General features: G+C 36.3%; 1 protein-coding gene across 6 annotated transcripts in view; it reads left to right on the top strand.

The window, feature by feature from the left end:
- The window catches only part of Cntn1 (contactin 1), a 343,238-nt gene extending 329,071 nt beyond the window's left edge, over positions 1-14,167 (top strand). For all 6 annotated transcript variants that reach the window (XM_078014880.1, XM_078014877.1, XM_078014881.1 and 3 more), the window contains one exon: positions 11,888-14,167. In XM_078014880.1, the coding sequence (XP_077871006.1) occupies positions 11,888-11,964 (77 nt within the window). In that variant the 3' untranslated portion in view covers positions 11,965-14,167. The remainder of the gene's footprint in view (positions 1-11,887) is intronic.
- The last annotated feature ends 2,753 nt before the right edge of the window (positions 14,168-16,920 follow it).

Below are 16,920 nucleotides of genomic sequence, written 5' to 3'. Positions count from 1 at the left end.
AAGTCTGTCATTTTTGATCCCCCAATGAGGACTACCAGGAATCAGCTACTTCAGTACTGAGTCAACAACCTGTTGAAACTCTTTAATAACCTGGTCTGATAACTTTTCATAGTAATGAATTTATGATCCCAATCCTGCTGTTCCTATGCCAGTCACAGCAGATAACTCTAGCCCTGTGAGTAAAGGAATAAACTGGAGGGATTTCTTGAGCCTGGTGTGCGCCCTTATTAAGATAGGTAAACTTTGGTTGTTAGGTAAAATGTCAAATTGAGGAGTAAGGATGATCAAGGTACAGAGGCCAGTCCAATTTTTGGTAGGTAGGGCTGTGGGGCTGACACAAGTATACATCTCAGGTTCAATTAAAATAATAATAGTCTTTTATTTTAAATACCCAGGTATGGCTATACTTTGGTGATAACTATTTAGGTATTTAAGACCAAGCTGGTCAAATTGACCTTATTCCTATCTGTTGTTAAGAGCCAGCTGAGATCACTCTTTGGAACTTGTGAGCAAACTCTAAGTTCCACTAAAGTGCCATCTGCCTGGGTAGATCAGAGTCTCTTTGACCATGTGGCTTCCCTTAGAAGCATCAGGGATAACACCTCCTCCAATGACCCTCCCCTTTGCAGCATGTGCATCAGTCAGCTTTCTCTTCTACAGGGTCTTATTTCTCTCCCTGATCAGGAGATTATGTGGCCATGAGCTAAAAAACCCTAGAGAATTCCCCTTTTTCCCTGGAGTCAAGCTGATCTCAGAGGGCAAGAGCCAAGTATTGGCTATTTTCTCTCTTGGCCATTTTATTCCTTAATTTTAGTCTCTGAGTTTGGGTCCTGAATATACAGCAAGCCAGTTTCACCAGTCTTACAGTAAGAGTACTGAGGTTTACCTTTAATGTCTGTAACTTTACAGTTATTTACCCATTCTACTTAATTGGGATAAGTATTAGTGCTAGAAGTTAGCCTTACATCTGTCTGTCCTATACATGATGGCCTATTATCTCAAAATAGTTCAGGTTGTTATATTACCAGTTGTTCTTTTGTAAGGGACTAACAGATACTGGTTAAAGTTTAGAAGGAAAATACAAAATGAAATTAACAAGAGTAAAACATATTAGTGTGTATAATAGCTATGAACTAAGAAACACAATTTTTGTTGTGGGAGGGTGGATACCAGGGATTGAACTCAGAGACACTCAACCACTGAGCCACATCACCAGCCATATTTTGTATTTTATTTAGAGACAGGGTCTCACTGAGTTGCTTAGTCCTTTGTCATTGCTAAAGCTGGCTTTGAACTCACGATTCTCCTGCCTCAACTTCCCAACCACTGGGATTGCAGGCATGCATCACCATGCCTGCCAAGAAACAGAATTTTTATAATCCCAAACATTTACTTTAAACTCTGGTTTGAAGAGAACCAAATTGGCAAAATGTTCTTCTACACCTTATATTTTAATGACTTGTATGCTTGGAAGATATAAATACATTTAGGAAAATTCAGAATCTATAGTGCAATGTAATACTCTAAAATAACAATTGTTGTTTAATCAGAGTTGTACAAACTGTAATTTTATTAAGACAAGTTTTTCTAAATAAAACTTAACAGACATGAGAAATTATCTTGATAGATAAAATCAGATTAATGTTTTAAGAAATCCTTGTTACTTCAACCTATAGAGGATTAAACTTTGATTTATATCACTAGTACATTAATAGTTGACCTTAGGAAAAAGCCTTCCTTATGAAATTTCTGAATTTTTCCAATTATTCCTCTTAATAAGATTACATACTTTATGTTATTTACAATACATTAATTGAAACACAGCTGAAAAGTTTTGGACTCTTTTCATATAAAATTGCACCTGTTAGAACTTTAACTCTTAGCAATCTTGCTTTAGTGAAGAACAAGAAACAAAGAAATCTTAAACTCTTTTTTCATGTAGCAATTTATAAAACACATCTAATGTTTAAATATATTACCTTATAGAATTTGAAAAATCAAAAGTACTTGATTTTATATTTAGCAGTTAATGCTTTTTAGCATAAATTAATCAGATATCTCCTCTAACATACTTATGATCTCCTCTAATATATTATGATATTGATGTTAAATCTAATTTACTCATTTTTAACTGTAAAAACCAAGATATCAGACAAGTGTTGTTAAGAGTATTACCTATCTCTTTCCTGTTGAAGAAAAATCCTAGAAACAATGGATATTGCATTCTAGATATTTTATAGAAATCAATACTCTGTTAATTGTCTGACCATCTAGAAAACCTATGAGTTAGTAATTTTAAAGACATATTTTTTCTCATCTGTTTATCTAATTTAAATTAAATTTTTAACTCTCATGAACTGAAAGGTATTTGGATCCATTTCTCTTTTAAATTTTAATTTATGAGCACTCATTTATCTATATGCCAATTTTGATACCATGTACATGATATATGGACATAATCAGATATGTAGACACAACACAATACACAGGTGTGCACACAAATGTAAATCAGCCAGGAAACAATCTTGTAGCTGCAGGTAGATCTCTACAGGTAGAAGGCAATGTTACAGATGTTTATTAAAGCCTCTATTAAAATTAACCTGCTATAAATTAAAATGTAGTTCATTAGACTTTTACATTATGATTAATCACAGAAACCTATGAAATTGAAAATGCTTGGTGTAAAGTCTAACAGCCCTGATTGATACTTAGATCAGGTGGCCACTTTTCCTCAGGGACCACCAGATTTATTTCCAACATCACCATGTCCATGTCCTTTTTTAGGATTTTGTAAAAGGAGATTCTCCAATGTATTTGAGAGCTTACCCTTGAAATTTTGGCCTCTAAACAAACACAGTGTAAAAACCTCTGTAATTAGATTAAAAAAGACTGATCAGAAAATATTTTAAATTAGGTATACAGGATTAAATGTGAATTCACCATAAAACCAGGAACTAAAAAAAAAAATAGAATTTTTAAAAACGGGAGTTCTAAAAAAGTAGCAGTAATTAGTAAAGCAACAAACTGAACATCTTTATCAGATCAGAGTGCACTTTTGGTTCAGATTAGAGTCAGTTCAGATGTTGAAAGAGTGAAAGAGCTCTGAAATGCTTAGGTAAAAAATCTTCAAGGTACAGAAGACTTGTATCTTCTATCTTCCCTTCTTGTGCTGTAGTGTTTAGGGAGGAACTTGTTAAGAAAGCAGTGTGGTACACTGCTAAGAGATACATAGCCAGACATTTAGGTCCCATAAGCAGCTTGGATTTAAAGGTGGCATTTTTTCCCCCTTTGATCTCAACCAGTTCTCTGAAAGCCTTGTAAACCTTGCAGGCTCTGCAGGCTCTGTAAGCCATGGAGAGATAGAGATCTGGCAACAGCTAAGAAGTAAAGGAAGCTGCTGTTTTGAGCAAGGCCTCATCCATAGGGCATTTTAACCATTTTTCATTTCCCCAACTGGCTACATTTGGATGAAGAAAATTCAGCAGTTTCTGCCTTTCCTTCCATGACCTCTGGCTGGGGCTTCACTCAAAATGGAGGATACTAACTTCTTGGTTTCAAGGGAGGATTTTTGTCATCTCGTTGTGCCCTTAACATTTCTTACATATTCTCTTTGTCCTTTGGGGTCCTCATACTCATAGGACCATGATATCATATTATGCTCCTCAATTGAAGTGGGAGGCAAGCCTGTTAGTGTTCTGGGTGATATCTCCACTAGAGAAAATAAATAATTTGGATTATTGAACTAGGTAGGACAGATAAGGGGTAGTTTTAATGTGATTAAGTGAGACAGATTTTCTGGTCTTTTTCCTGCCAGAAAAGGGGAGTACAGAATCAAATGTGTCTTGTGAGAGTCTAGAGAAGGTAGTCTGATTTTAAGTCATGAGTCCTTGTTTAAGAGGCAAACAGTATGGACAGAAATGGGGTTGAAGCATTTGAAGAAGGAGAGATTGCCTGACTCATGCTTTGAGGATTAATGGGTCACCACTTTCCCAGAGACCTCAGATCAGACCGAGATTTCATCTCAGAATCCCAGATTCATTGGGTGAGAGTGCCCTCCAGCATCAGGCCAAGTCAGTCAGAAACAGAGACAGACAGTGGTTGATATTTGGCACCCCTGGGAGCTATAGGGGTCAAACTCAGTACATGACAGCTTCATGCAGCACTGGGGAGTGGCCCCGGCCAGCTGACTTTGGTTGTCTCAAGCTGTTCTCTGCCCCAGGCACCAAATTTCTCCCACAGAAAAGAAACTGAAGCAATGCTGGACCAGCATTCCCAACACCTGGGTGAAGGGGGATCCAACCCATCCCTTATCAACATTATTTTGGGCCTGTATTTCCTCTGTAGTAAACAGGTAGTTTGCCAAGGAAGTGACATATCTTGTCCACAGGAGGCCAGGCAGGGTTGCAGGTAAATTGCTTCTTGGAAAAGAAATCATGTGGGAGTCAGCACAGTGGGCCCATTTGATAAAATTATTATATATAAAATTTAGCATTTTTAATGTCACAGATGTCCTCTTGAGCTGTAGTTAAGAAGAGGGATGGGGATCAGGATCTGATCTAGGGGGCTTATGGAGCAGAGGTCTAAATTAAGGTAGGAATTGGAGAGGAGAGGATTAGAAGAAGATGCCTCCAACACAAATAACGGACACTATACAGGTCCTTGCTCTGTCCATGTGGCAATGAGGAAGGAATGCCTAATGCCATTTGATTTTTGTAAAATCCCTTACTTTTGGCATTACCTCTGTGTTTAGTAGAGATCCTTTTATCTGTGTCAATTAGAGCTTTCATAGTGTAGTTAGGAATTTTATGTGCCATATTACATCTTTTCAGACTAATATGAGGGATAAATATTGGGGCTAGATAATCATACTGGCAAATAGAGAAACACAGATAAATTTAGCCTGCTTATGTAGGAGGTTAGGAAGATTTGTAGGTCTCAAATTGACGCAGAAAAAAAACGTTTGTGACTCTGACAGTCTCCTTTGGTGGTAATCAGGCACTCCTCTCTATGAAACTTTCCTTTATAGCCTCCCGCTTTACTTTTGGTGAGGGTTCATCTGCTATTGCAGGGCAGTAAATGAAGAAGAGGGCTGGGGATCAGGATCTGATCTAAGGGGCTTATGGATCAGGGACACAGTGAGAATTTGTTGGCATAATGAGGGCCTTGAGTGAAGGTCAAAGAAAGCTTGGAGGTAAGCCTCAGGCCATTTGCCATTTCATTCAAGGAAATTGTCTAAGTTTTGGAGGATTTTGGAGTCAAAGGTCCCAAATTCAGGCCACTGATGCAGGTTGTCTGATTTATATTGTGGCCAGATCTAAGTACTAAGCCTAATAAGGCATCAAATTTTAAGGTTCTTAAAATTATTTTTGAGACAACCTAAGGGAGAGTCCAGTAGATGGAAGCTCCCATGTGGGAGAGGTCTGTTTGGGGTGGTGATTGAGATCAAAGTGTCCTTTGATGTCTCCTGTCACTAGACAGAATTTCACCAGAGAATGAGAGGGCATCCCTTCTAGAATCTGAGTAGTGAGGGACCCCCAGGGTCCAGAAAGGTGGAGGGTCTTGGACAGGATGCTTCTGCAGGAGACTGAAAGGGATCTTACCTCTCCAAAGAATGAGGAGGTTGGTGTTGCATACAAAAGCAAAATGGCAAACAGCGGCCTCTAATCCAGAGGTCTAAATTAAGGAAAGGATTGGAGAGAAGAAGATTAGAAGGAGGATGCCTCCAACACCAATAAGGGATGCTATACAGTCCTTGCTCTGTCCATGTGGCAATGAGGCAGCAAAACCCTCGCCCAAGAATGGAGTTGGTTTGGGGACATATATCTGCTGCCATTGAGCTTTAGTGGACTTGGAGTTGCAAAGGGGATCCTTCTATCAGAAGGAAAGAAGGAGAGAAATAGAAATCAGATGAGAAGATAGAAAAGATGGTGGAGGTTCATTAATGGGGAGGTATAGACAGCCTCAAACCCCTTCCCAGTGTTCGGCACTAAATGAAAGCAAATAAAAGAGAAAGAAAAGAAATGGAGATAAATTTCAACAGATCAGCAATGCTTTATCAAGCAGCAGAAGGACACATTTTCGAGAAGAAATTGGCAACTGGTTACAATAGGGGTCTGAGTTTTATAGGGTTCAGTGAGACTGAGTCATAGCAGAATGGGTGAGTTGGGCAGTTGGGGGGCCGGGGGGGGGGACAGTTGTAGAAAAGGGAAATTGTGAAAGTCCAGAGCCCTTTTCTCCCTGGGGGTTGTTGTTTTTCATATCCTTCAATTCTCATTGTGCATTTACACTTTGGGTTGAAGTATATTCTCTTTTTTTGCCCCAGAAACCCTCTTTTACTCCCAAATCTATTCACTTGGGAATGTTGTGCTAGTCCTCCTGAGATAAGAACCAAGTTGTCAATTTACTAAGTGGCATTGCCTCCTTTACCACAGTGATTGGTTGAGCAATGGGAACATGTTCAAGGCTGGTCCAATCATAGCCACTAACTAAGCCACAGTTATTAGCCTGAGGGCAGAGGTGATTCAAAGTTGCAAATCATTTTTTCATTTAGAGTTTTCTCACTCTGGTAGGATCTAAAGAAAAATACTACTTATTTGTTTTTGAGAATCTATAATTGTGAGTTAGGAGCTCATCTCTATTTGGAATATATGTCTATTTTCCTGGAGAATGTTGATCAATATGCGAAGAAAGAAAAGAGGAAAGCTACACGTATTCAGTTCCCTGACTCTAGTTATCCCTAAAGTCAGAGCATCACTTCTTTCTTTGGTTGGATTTCTGTTACTTAAAAAACAAATATCTCTGACTACCATGCCACAGAGAAGGTAACACTATAGCCAGACTATTACAGAAAAGTTCAATATGCCCAGTTTATGCTGCTGTTTTGCTCTGGTTTCTATCCAACTACTCTTCCAAAAATAAAATGTTCAGGTCCAGAGCAAGAAATAATCATATTCAGATGTAGTGTGAATAGCTAGCACTTACTTAGAGTTTTCTTCTTTATTATTCGCATTATTTTTATTTTTAGTTATACATGATAGTAGAAAGTATTTTGACAGAATACACATACATAAAATATAACTTATTCTATTTGGTTCCCACTCTTGAGGTCATACATGATGTGGAGTTATATACATATATGTGGTCATATATACAAATACAAGGCTAGGAACATTATGACCAATTAATTCTACTGTCTTTCTTATTCCCCTTCCTTCTCCTTTCCCTTTATTACCTTTTGTCTAGTCCAGTCTATTTTTATTATTCCCTTCCCTCACTTGGAGTTTTCTACTATCCATGTATTTGCTGAAGTGCTTTACAGAAAGATTCTGCTTTAAGACTGTGATAAGCAGAGCCCCTGTGTTCCACGGGGTAGTTGGGGATGGGGAAAAGTATAGCTGCAAGCTTAAACACAGAGAAGGCAAAAACCTGGCAGTGCCCTGTCCTCAGACCCATCTTTCAATAAAGCATCCCTTTTGCACCCATTTCAGTAATGGGCTTCCACATACTGTGATTACTTATGAAGAAAAAGTTTATGTTGTATATACATAATCCTTTGGTAGATATGTTCTCAATTCTCACAATATAGCCATAGAGACATATGATTATTCCTATTCTATGGTCGAAGGAACTAAGGTTTACAAAGATTACAGAACATACTCAACATTGTCCAGTCAGCAAAAGGCAAAATTCGGGGGTTGCACTTCCCTTCCCCTGGCCTCAGAGCCCTCTACTTGTGCTGCCACGTGAAGCTGCTCCCGGCGTAACCTCATACCTGCTACTAAGACCAGGGAAGTCTCTGCTTGCTTATTGATCCTCATGGGTGCCAGCCTGTTCTGTTAAAACTTAAACAACCAAGACCAAGCACAAGCCTGTTCTCTGACAAATTACCTTCTCACATGGGAGGGAGAAGGGCCTTATGTAAGATATGAGTTCCTGCTAACAGAATTCTAAGGAGGATCTAAGGAAGGTATCAGTCAGTTCTGGATTTATTTTGGCTTCTGAGGCGGAAGTAGAAGAAGTGGGAATTAACAACAGTTATGAGGGGAGGGCAGGTTAGCAGTTGGGTATCCCCACTAACAAATGGGAAGGGTAAAGCATCACTGGGCCATCATTGTAACTGTACACTATCCACTCAAGGAGAAATTCATTATGGCCTTTTATAGCTGCTATGTCATCTTGGAAGTGTCTCCTGTCAACTTGGCAGGGAGCATGACCTGTGGCTTTGTTCTTTTCCTCTCTGAGCTAATTTTACTCTTTCAGTCCCAAAGTTTGCTCTTTCTCCTTTCTTAAGCTTGCTGCTGTCCCAGCAGGGGTTTTGTTGGACTCAACAACTAGCAATGGCAAACATCTACTGATGTGTACCTAAGAGACCTGACTGTACTGAGCAAACCCCTCAGAACAGGTGTCAGCCATCTTATCAGAATTCTTTCTTCTCTGAGCCCATGGAGATTGTAAGACCTTGGAAGGGTCAAAAGCGGCCTTGCAAGGCAAGCTGGGCGATCCCAGGACTTAGTAAAATGAATGCCTTCTGATGGTGTGGGTGATGGCTATCATCTCTCTGATAGGAAAAACAAAATACTATTTCTTGAGAAAAATCTTTCATAGAAAGGGGTAACCCTCCTCCTTACACCCTGTCTCTATAAGTTAGAGGATCATGATATAAAAAGAGAAAGAGAGACAAAGACAGAGAAATATTAGAAGTGTGATGGAGGTCATACTGGTATCCCTTAAAGGCCTTCTTCTTCAGACCCCCTTGCCCTGCCCTCTTGCTGTTTTCCCTTCTGCCTTGTGCTTATTTATCAGAAGAGGTCATTTCTTGCTAAGGAAACATGATTCAATTATGTGGCATCATGGTTTGAATAATTTCTATATACTGGATTTGAAATTCATTAACACAGCTGCATTAATTTGGATTCAGATAATCCCTTTCCTGAAGTTGTCCATAAACTAAAAATATAACAATTGTGAACTTTAAACAAACAAACAAACAAACAAATAAAAATGATACCACAAAAAGAAAAATCTAAATATGATGTCATAATCAATAGCCAAGCAGTAGCAACTTGGATTAGATCATGGTTATGAAATTTAAGCCTCAGAGAGGAGATATAATTAAAAACTGATAAGAGCGGTTCTCTACTTACCATAAGGACAACTTAACTTTTAAATGAAGTATTATTCAATTGAAATTTCTGCTCTCAATCTGTATTCCTCTCTAGCAAAAAAAAAAAAAAAAAACCCTTCCTGAAGGAAGTAATAAGGTAAAAAAAAAAGAAAGAAAAAAAAGCATGAAAATCTAATGAAATAGACAGTACTCTAAATTAGTTTTAAATTTCTTCTTCTAGGGAAAAAAGTGATCCACATGACTGATGATTTGTTCATATTTAACTTTGATCAAATACATGAAAATCAAAATATATGTTTAATACATACCATATATGTACTAGAATTATTCTTGATAGCAGTAATATATACTTTGTGAGATATATTATCAAAATATATTGAAAATCCCTCAAGAATATATAGACCCCCACATTTATAATGACTTTAAATAGTAATTCAATCAAGTCTCCAGTTTCTGCTGGGATGGAGAAGAGAATTGAAGATGAAGACCACAATTACATAAGCAGGAGCCATTAGAGAAATTAAATATAACACACATAAACATGAAGAGTTTATTTAAATAAATCAAATATCCTGATGTTGAAACCACAAATTATGAAATTGTGTTTGGTTTTCATACTAACACGAAAATTTCAAAATCGCATCCATAATTGACTACACTTCTTTCTGCAGTCATAGTTTGTACAGTGCCAAGCCACATACTCAGGCAAGCACATAAATGGTACCCATGGCTGATGTAATTTGTGGTCACAGGATAGAGCATTGTAGAAACCCTGCACTCATCCTTGGACAAAGGTCTTCAGGGGTCTTAATATGGATCAAACTTTGAAAACTGAATATTTAACTATGCAATTGAGGTCTGTTATTGGTCATTTTATAGGAATAACATGATGTGTGCATTGTAGCCTATTTTTAAAATCATGTACAAAAGTAGATTTTTAAAAAGGTCTACAAGAATGCAAAAACCTCTCTGAAACAGCTTAGGAGGTATCCCTGTTTTCCCATATGACATTTATTTTCCTTTTTGTGATATTATCTTGACACATCAAGAGCAAGGTGTAGTGTCCTTATGAATTTCCAAAAGTATTCCTTTTCTAAAGTTATCTGCAGGATAGTGACAGAGAGGTAGAAAGAACACGGTGTTTGGAGCTAAGCAAATCTGAGATCTAAACCTGTCTCTGGCCTCTAGTGGTGGTTGGCCTGAATCTGAGTTACAAAATCTGTAGTATGACGATAATAAAATGAATAGACTGTTATGTTAAAGTGTGTATATGCATGGTGTGTGTGTGTGTGTGTGTGTGTGTGTGTGAGTGAGAGAGAGAGAGAGAGAGAGAGAGAGAGAGAGGGAGGGAGGGAGGGAGAGAAGAGCAAACAGGGAGTCTATTTTGTTGCTGTGGAACTATAACAGAGGCTGACATAGTAAGGATTAGTGTTTTCATTGTTATTGATAGTGTTACACAGCATCTGCAATATTGCAGCTGCTGGAGGGCCATTTATCTTGCTCTTAAAAATTTTGTCTTCACTTTTTGATCCTCACTGCCCTCCTTATTTCCCAATATCACTTTATCTGTATCTAAAAATACTTTCTGTTATATTTTCCAAGTAGCCAGCAGGATAGTGGTGGAATGCAAGCATGCAGAAAGGATTCTCTTCCTCTTTAGAGGGACCACAGATGTGATCATAATGCCTAGATATTCAGGAGAAATGCTCTAAGTCTTGGATGTAAGAGAGATATTTTAAAGAATGGGCTGATTTAGGCCATTTTTAATCTTAGATAATAAGTTTTCAAATTTAGAAAGTAAACTTCCAAAAATTGAAAAAGAAATTATCATCTTTGCAAACTGTTGACTATAATTTTTAGCCCTTCCCTCTTTCCAGTAAGTTAGTTCCTAAAATGTGTGGAGAATGGAAACAAAAAGAAAACCTTCTCTGTCAGGAATTCTAGAGAGAAAAGCACATAGGCCAAGAACTTACTTACAACAGAAGTTGTCCTTCTAGGTGGCACCCAAATTGCAATATCAATTCATATGTGTTCAGAGCATATTACATCATTTTCATTTTTATTTCAGAGAATAATACATCAGGGCAATTATTCTTTAGCTAAAAAACATAAAGAAAATTAATGTTATTAGAAATGCTTTTCTTAAGTCTTTATGTGAGTACCTAAATGTGTTAAAATTATTGAAATATGGAATTATGCAAGATTTATCCAGTACACCTCTGATATTATTATCCCAGGTAACATTGTTAGGTTTGTTTGTTATTTTTGTTGTTGCTATTGTCGTTTTTTTTTTTTTTTTGCAAAGCCCAGGGCTTTGTGCATGCTAGACAATTGCTCTACCATTGAGCCACATCCCCAGTCCCATTTCTTATATATACTTCTTGACCTTTTGCCTTCTGGTAGGAATTCGGGACTACTGTATCATAGAGACAGGATAATCATTTTGGATTTTATTATTTTCTATGACTACTTTAAACCTATAAAAACAGTTCATGTGGTCTCTAAATCCTTGATCAAATCTATCTCTTTCTCTATTTCTTTCCTTCCTTCCTTCCTTCCTTCCTTCCTTCCTTCCTTCCTTCCTTCCTTCCTTCCTTCTTTCCTTCCTTCCTTCCTTCTTTCTATCTTTCTTTCTTTTCAATCACCAATAAACAAAACATTTGGTTTTCAGGGCAACACAATCATACCTTCCCCAAGCAGACTAAATGAACAATAGTGACCAATCAATGAAATGACATATATGCTTTTCATTTTCTTTTGTAGGTACGTCAACCCTGTCTTCAAGTTTTCTTGGCTTACTGCTGCCTGCCCTTGGCATCCTTGTCTACTTGGAATTCTGAGTGTGATGTGAAAGCTGCTGTTCCCAACCCAGCTCAGAGGACAACCTTCATCCTGGGATAAAGACAGTTCCCACCAATTTCTGCGGCTTCATCCTAAGCCAAATAAATTACACTTCAACAAACTATCCAGCTGATTTACAACACACTATGACTGAGGCATTCAGGAACCCCTTCATCCAAAAGAATAAACTTTTAAATGGATATAAAATGATTTTTAACTCGTTCCAATATGCCTTATAAACCACTTAACCTGATTCTGTGACAGTTGCATGATTTATTCCAATGGGACAAGTTACAGTGTTCAATTCAATATCATAGGCTGTAGAGTGAAAGTAAAATCACCATACACAGGTGCTTTAAATTTAATAACAAGTTGTGAAATATAATAGAGGTTGAAATGTTGATTGTATGTGGTAAATGTAAGAGTAATACAGTCTCTTGTATGATCCCATCTGTTTTGGGTCCTGCTTATTTTTGAATGGCCCCTATCATTCATGAAATTTTGATTTTTTTCCTAAAAAAAAAAAAGAGAACATGACAGAAACATTTCAGCATAAATTCATTACCAAATCACTTTACTGAATGAGCTGAAAGATTTTGAATATTGAAAACCAAATTCTAGAACTTACTATCAGTATTCTTATTTTTGAAGTAATTTTCTAACTATTTCATTTTCAGAATCAGTAATGCTTTTCAGTTAGTTTTCTAATGGTAAACATACCATATGAAGATTTTTTTTTACTTTTGTATTCTACTCTGAAATTATTTTATGCTTTTCTTATCATCAGTATCAAACCTCAAAAACCACAGCTCTTATCTGAAGTATCATCATATTGCTGTATTTATTCATATGTGAAATGATGGATTTTGAGAAGTAGTGTGCTTCCATTTTTTTATTAAGATGTGAGTCTTTATATAGTAGAGATAAATGACAGTTAAGTGAATATCTGAATTACCTAATAATATTCTAATATCTTTGTTTTTGTGCTTCATTCCTAAGTATAATCTTTCTTTATTGAAGGTGTGAAATCAACAAATCATCTGTAGGTTGAAGAAGCTACAGTATTCTTTTAAAAACAAATAAAATAAAACTTAATTTTAAGCTCATTTGCCACTTCAATGCCATATTGACAAATGGCTAAAAATACCAAATTGACATGTTGTTAATGGTACTTTGAAGATTATGCAAAACTGGAAGGCCACAGGGAGACAGAAGATGTGTCTCCCAAGTGTTGGTACTTAGGGTTTTTATAAGTTGTGAAAAGAAGGGTGCACATTTCTTCATTCTCCATGGTGTGCATGGAAATATATCTGAGTGTGGATGTGAGAGCTCGGGAAATAAAGGATTAGCTGGCTCATGAAATAGTGCAATGTTTGATGCTTCAGGATGTATGATCCTATTTTATTAGCACAACCTTGCTAGCTAATTAGAGATAGAGTTTATCTTTTTAGAAAGGATACCTTATAGGTTCATAAAAAGATATTTACAGGAAGCAAAATAAATCTATTACTACTTTACCCCCTATCTTTAATTTGTATAATTTTTGTACTATATATCTATGTATAAATGTTTAGAATCTTTATTATGAAAATATCAATAAATATTTCATTAATTTACATTTACCTCTTTGTTATAAAATGAAAATTTTTAAAACCAATGAAATGGATGACTGCCCAGTGAAAGTATGTCAACAGTCTTAAGATCATTGCCAGGTTTCATAAAATATTTAATTATTTGGAAAAAGAAACAAAATGACTTCATACTTTAAGGAAATGAATACTCTGTAAGCCTTCTGTATAAATGTTGGTGTTTCATTGTTACACTACGGGGTTTTCCTTTTGCAATGTGACCCATGTTGGGCATTTTTATATAATCAACAGCAACTACATCTTTTGCCAAATGCATGCTTGCCTTTTTATTTTTTAATGTAAGGTAATAAAGAGCAAAACTGGCTAGATTTTTGCATGAAATGGTTCTGAAAGGTAAGAAGAAAGCAGACTTTGGAGGTTGTTTAGTTTTAAACTTGTGACAGATAAAGTAGACTAAAATATCTCATATACTGATAACTCAAGCTTTTCATTTCCTCATACAATTGTACGAATTTGACTGGGACCATCAGTTTTAAACTGTTGTTGAACTAACTAATGTATCATATGCTTTAAGACGCAAGATTCTTAATTAAACTTTATATAGATATAGAAACATCTGTGGTTTCTTTGTATTTCAGGAAAGGTGGTAGTAGTTTTATTTGATACTGATAAAATATTGAATTGATTTTTTTAGTTATTTTTTATCATTTTTCAATGGAGTAGTATAGGACTGTGCTTTGTCCTTTTTATGAATGAAAACAAATTATAAAGAAATAAATGTCTTACTGTTACCCAAAACATAATAACTGTCCTTTCAATTTACCAAGAGTTTAAATTTAGATTTAGAAAAGGTTTTCATTATAAGTGCAATAGCATGGAATAAACATTACTTGGTGAAGCAACAATTCAATGTTGATACGGTTCACTGTTAAAAAAAAAAAAAAGTATACACACACAGACAAAACCACAGTCAGCTTCATTGTTACAGTGAAATAAGATCACCTGGTAAGTCACTTCAACTCTTGGAGATGCCCATGAATGTCACTCAGGCAGCAGCAGAAAATAAGAGACTGGTAAGTCTTGAATGAGCTGAGACACTAGGAGGAATTTGCATGAAAGCATAAACCCAGAGGCAAGGAGTCTGAAACAGGTAAAGTCTTCCTCTGAGTTCTAAGCAGACTGGACCTAGAATTAGGAATCTCAGGGCTTCCTGAGCTCTGCCTTTCCATTTTCCCAAGTGTCCCTATTGTGATTTCTCTTTGCCACCCTGACCTCCCTTCCTGATTCATGAAGCTTGCTTCACCATGGATCCAGGTTTTCCCTTTTAAGCCCTTTGTTTAAGTTCCATTGCTTGACCCTAAGTATTAGGTTACTTCCTAATTCTAATATTTTGCTTTTGGTATTTGACCTTCAACTGACCTCAGCTCAAATTTTTCCCGGCTTTGGGAGATCAAAGCTTTCATTGAGAGTACCTTCCATGTAAGTATTTCTCAAAACTAGTTGCCCATCAGAACTTTCAAATTCTCAAGAAACTGAAAAAACAAAATGGACTCTGTTGCTTCAGTCTGAAATTTCCATATCAGAATCATGGGAGTGAGGTACAAAAAGCTGTTTTGGGAGGCAATGTTCAGGACTGTTTGATAGGAGGTCAGGTTTGAGAATCAGATTTTTCATGATTACTATAACTTTGATATTTTTAACTAAAGAACATAGTTCAACATAATATATACATAATTTAACACACCTGAAGAAAAAAATCCATATTAACTTACCTAAAATGCTGATTTGCTTATGACTTGATCTTATCTTTACTTCTACATTATAAATATCAAAATGCTATATGTTTTCCATAACAAAAATATCCCTTAATTTGTTTATACCTGAAACACAGGCAACAAACTGAAATATTCCTCAGATTTCTTTTCTCAAGGAATGTGGATTTTCCTTACATTTTTTTCTTTCTCTTTATTTCCTCAATGATACTTGGATAATTAATTAAAATTTAATAATTTCCTGAGCCTATAATCCTCGGGAATGTCTTAAAAACAAAAATAATGATGAAAGGTGCCCTATCCCCAACTTCAGAATTTGTTTTTTTCTGAATAGAAACATGGTGATTTTTAATAAGTTGACTTTCATAAATTAGTTTATGGCAAGCCAAAATTACATTTCTACATTGTTTATCATATTTTAAAACATATTCCTCATTTTGGTTACTAAGAATACATTTGATATTTGGGGTAATGTATACCAGTACTTGCAAAACCATTACTGATTTGGATTTAGAATTCAGTCTGGCTGATTGTAAGGCAGAACTCTGAAGTAAAGGAACTTGGTCTTCTTCTGTCATATTTGCTCATTCAGACTCATTTGCTTTCCAGGATGCTGCCTTGAAGTATTTCTCCTTTCCTCATTTTGAAACCTGTATGTGTGTCATACTCATTAATATGGATAAGATTGAAATGCTGCTCCAAGCACATTTTCAGAAAGCATTTATGTTGATAATGTGCAACAGTGTGGATGAATCTGAAATGTATTATGCCATAAAAGAAGTCAGATGCAATGCTATGTGATTCCATTGATGTGACATCCTGAAAAAGGACAGAACTCTAGGGACAGGACAATGGTTGCCAGGGTTGGATGTGAGAAAAGTATCTGCATATATGCAGCATGATAGTTGATAAAACTGGTGGTGGTGGTGACTCATACCTAAGCATTTGTCAAAAGAGTGCACTGATAAGGTGAGCTCACAAAACAAGGCCATGAAAAGTCAATCTCATCTCTATCTTGCTCACTTTCTCTCTGTGATTCATAGGATTGGCTAGACCTATTATATTGTTCTGACTACCATTTATTACCTTACGAATATGAACAAGAAATGTAACATTTTGAGGTTGTTTCCTCTTCCACAAACTAGGGATATCACTTTTTATCCATTCAGGATTCTTTCAATTACATAAGTAATTACATAATAGACATAAGTAATAAACAATAAGTTTAAGGGGAAAATAGGGAGTTTATTGGCTCAAATAATGGGATCTCCAAGATGGAATGGACATAGGGCTTATATAATATGATTAGGGAATGACTTTTCAACCCACAGATTTTGCTTCTCTGACAGAGTATCTCTTGTGACAGGAGTTATCCTAGTTGATGATCCAAAAGTAATAGATATGCATTCTTACTGATTTAGCACATATACCAAATCTTATCGAAGATTCATTTTATCTTCAAGAGTTTGGTATGTTTTATTTAGCCAGCCTGGGTTTTCTGTCCACACTTGTGTAGTTGGAAGGTGGCAGGCATTGTGTTAGAAATCCCCACAAGGACCACATGGAGTAAAGAAGGGATAGTTTCCCCCAACGA

Source organism: Ictidomys tridecemlineatus, chromosome 6 (genome assembly GCF_052094955.1).
Source record: "Ictidomys tridecemlineatus isolate mIctTri1 chromosome 6, mIctTri1.hap1, whole genome shotgun sequence".
Classification (NCBI taxonomy): Eukaryota; Metazoa; Chordata; class Mammalia; order Rodentia; family Sciuridae; genus Ictidomys; species Ictidomys tridecemlineatus.
This window is presented reverse-complemented; position numbering and strand designations above follow the sequence as displayed.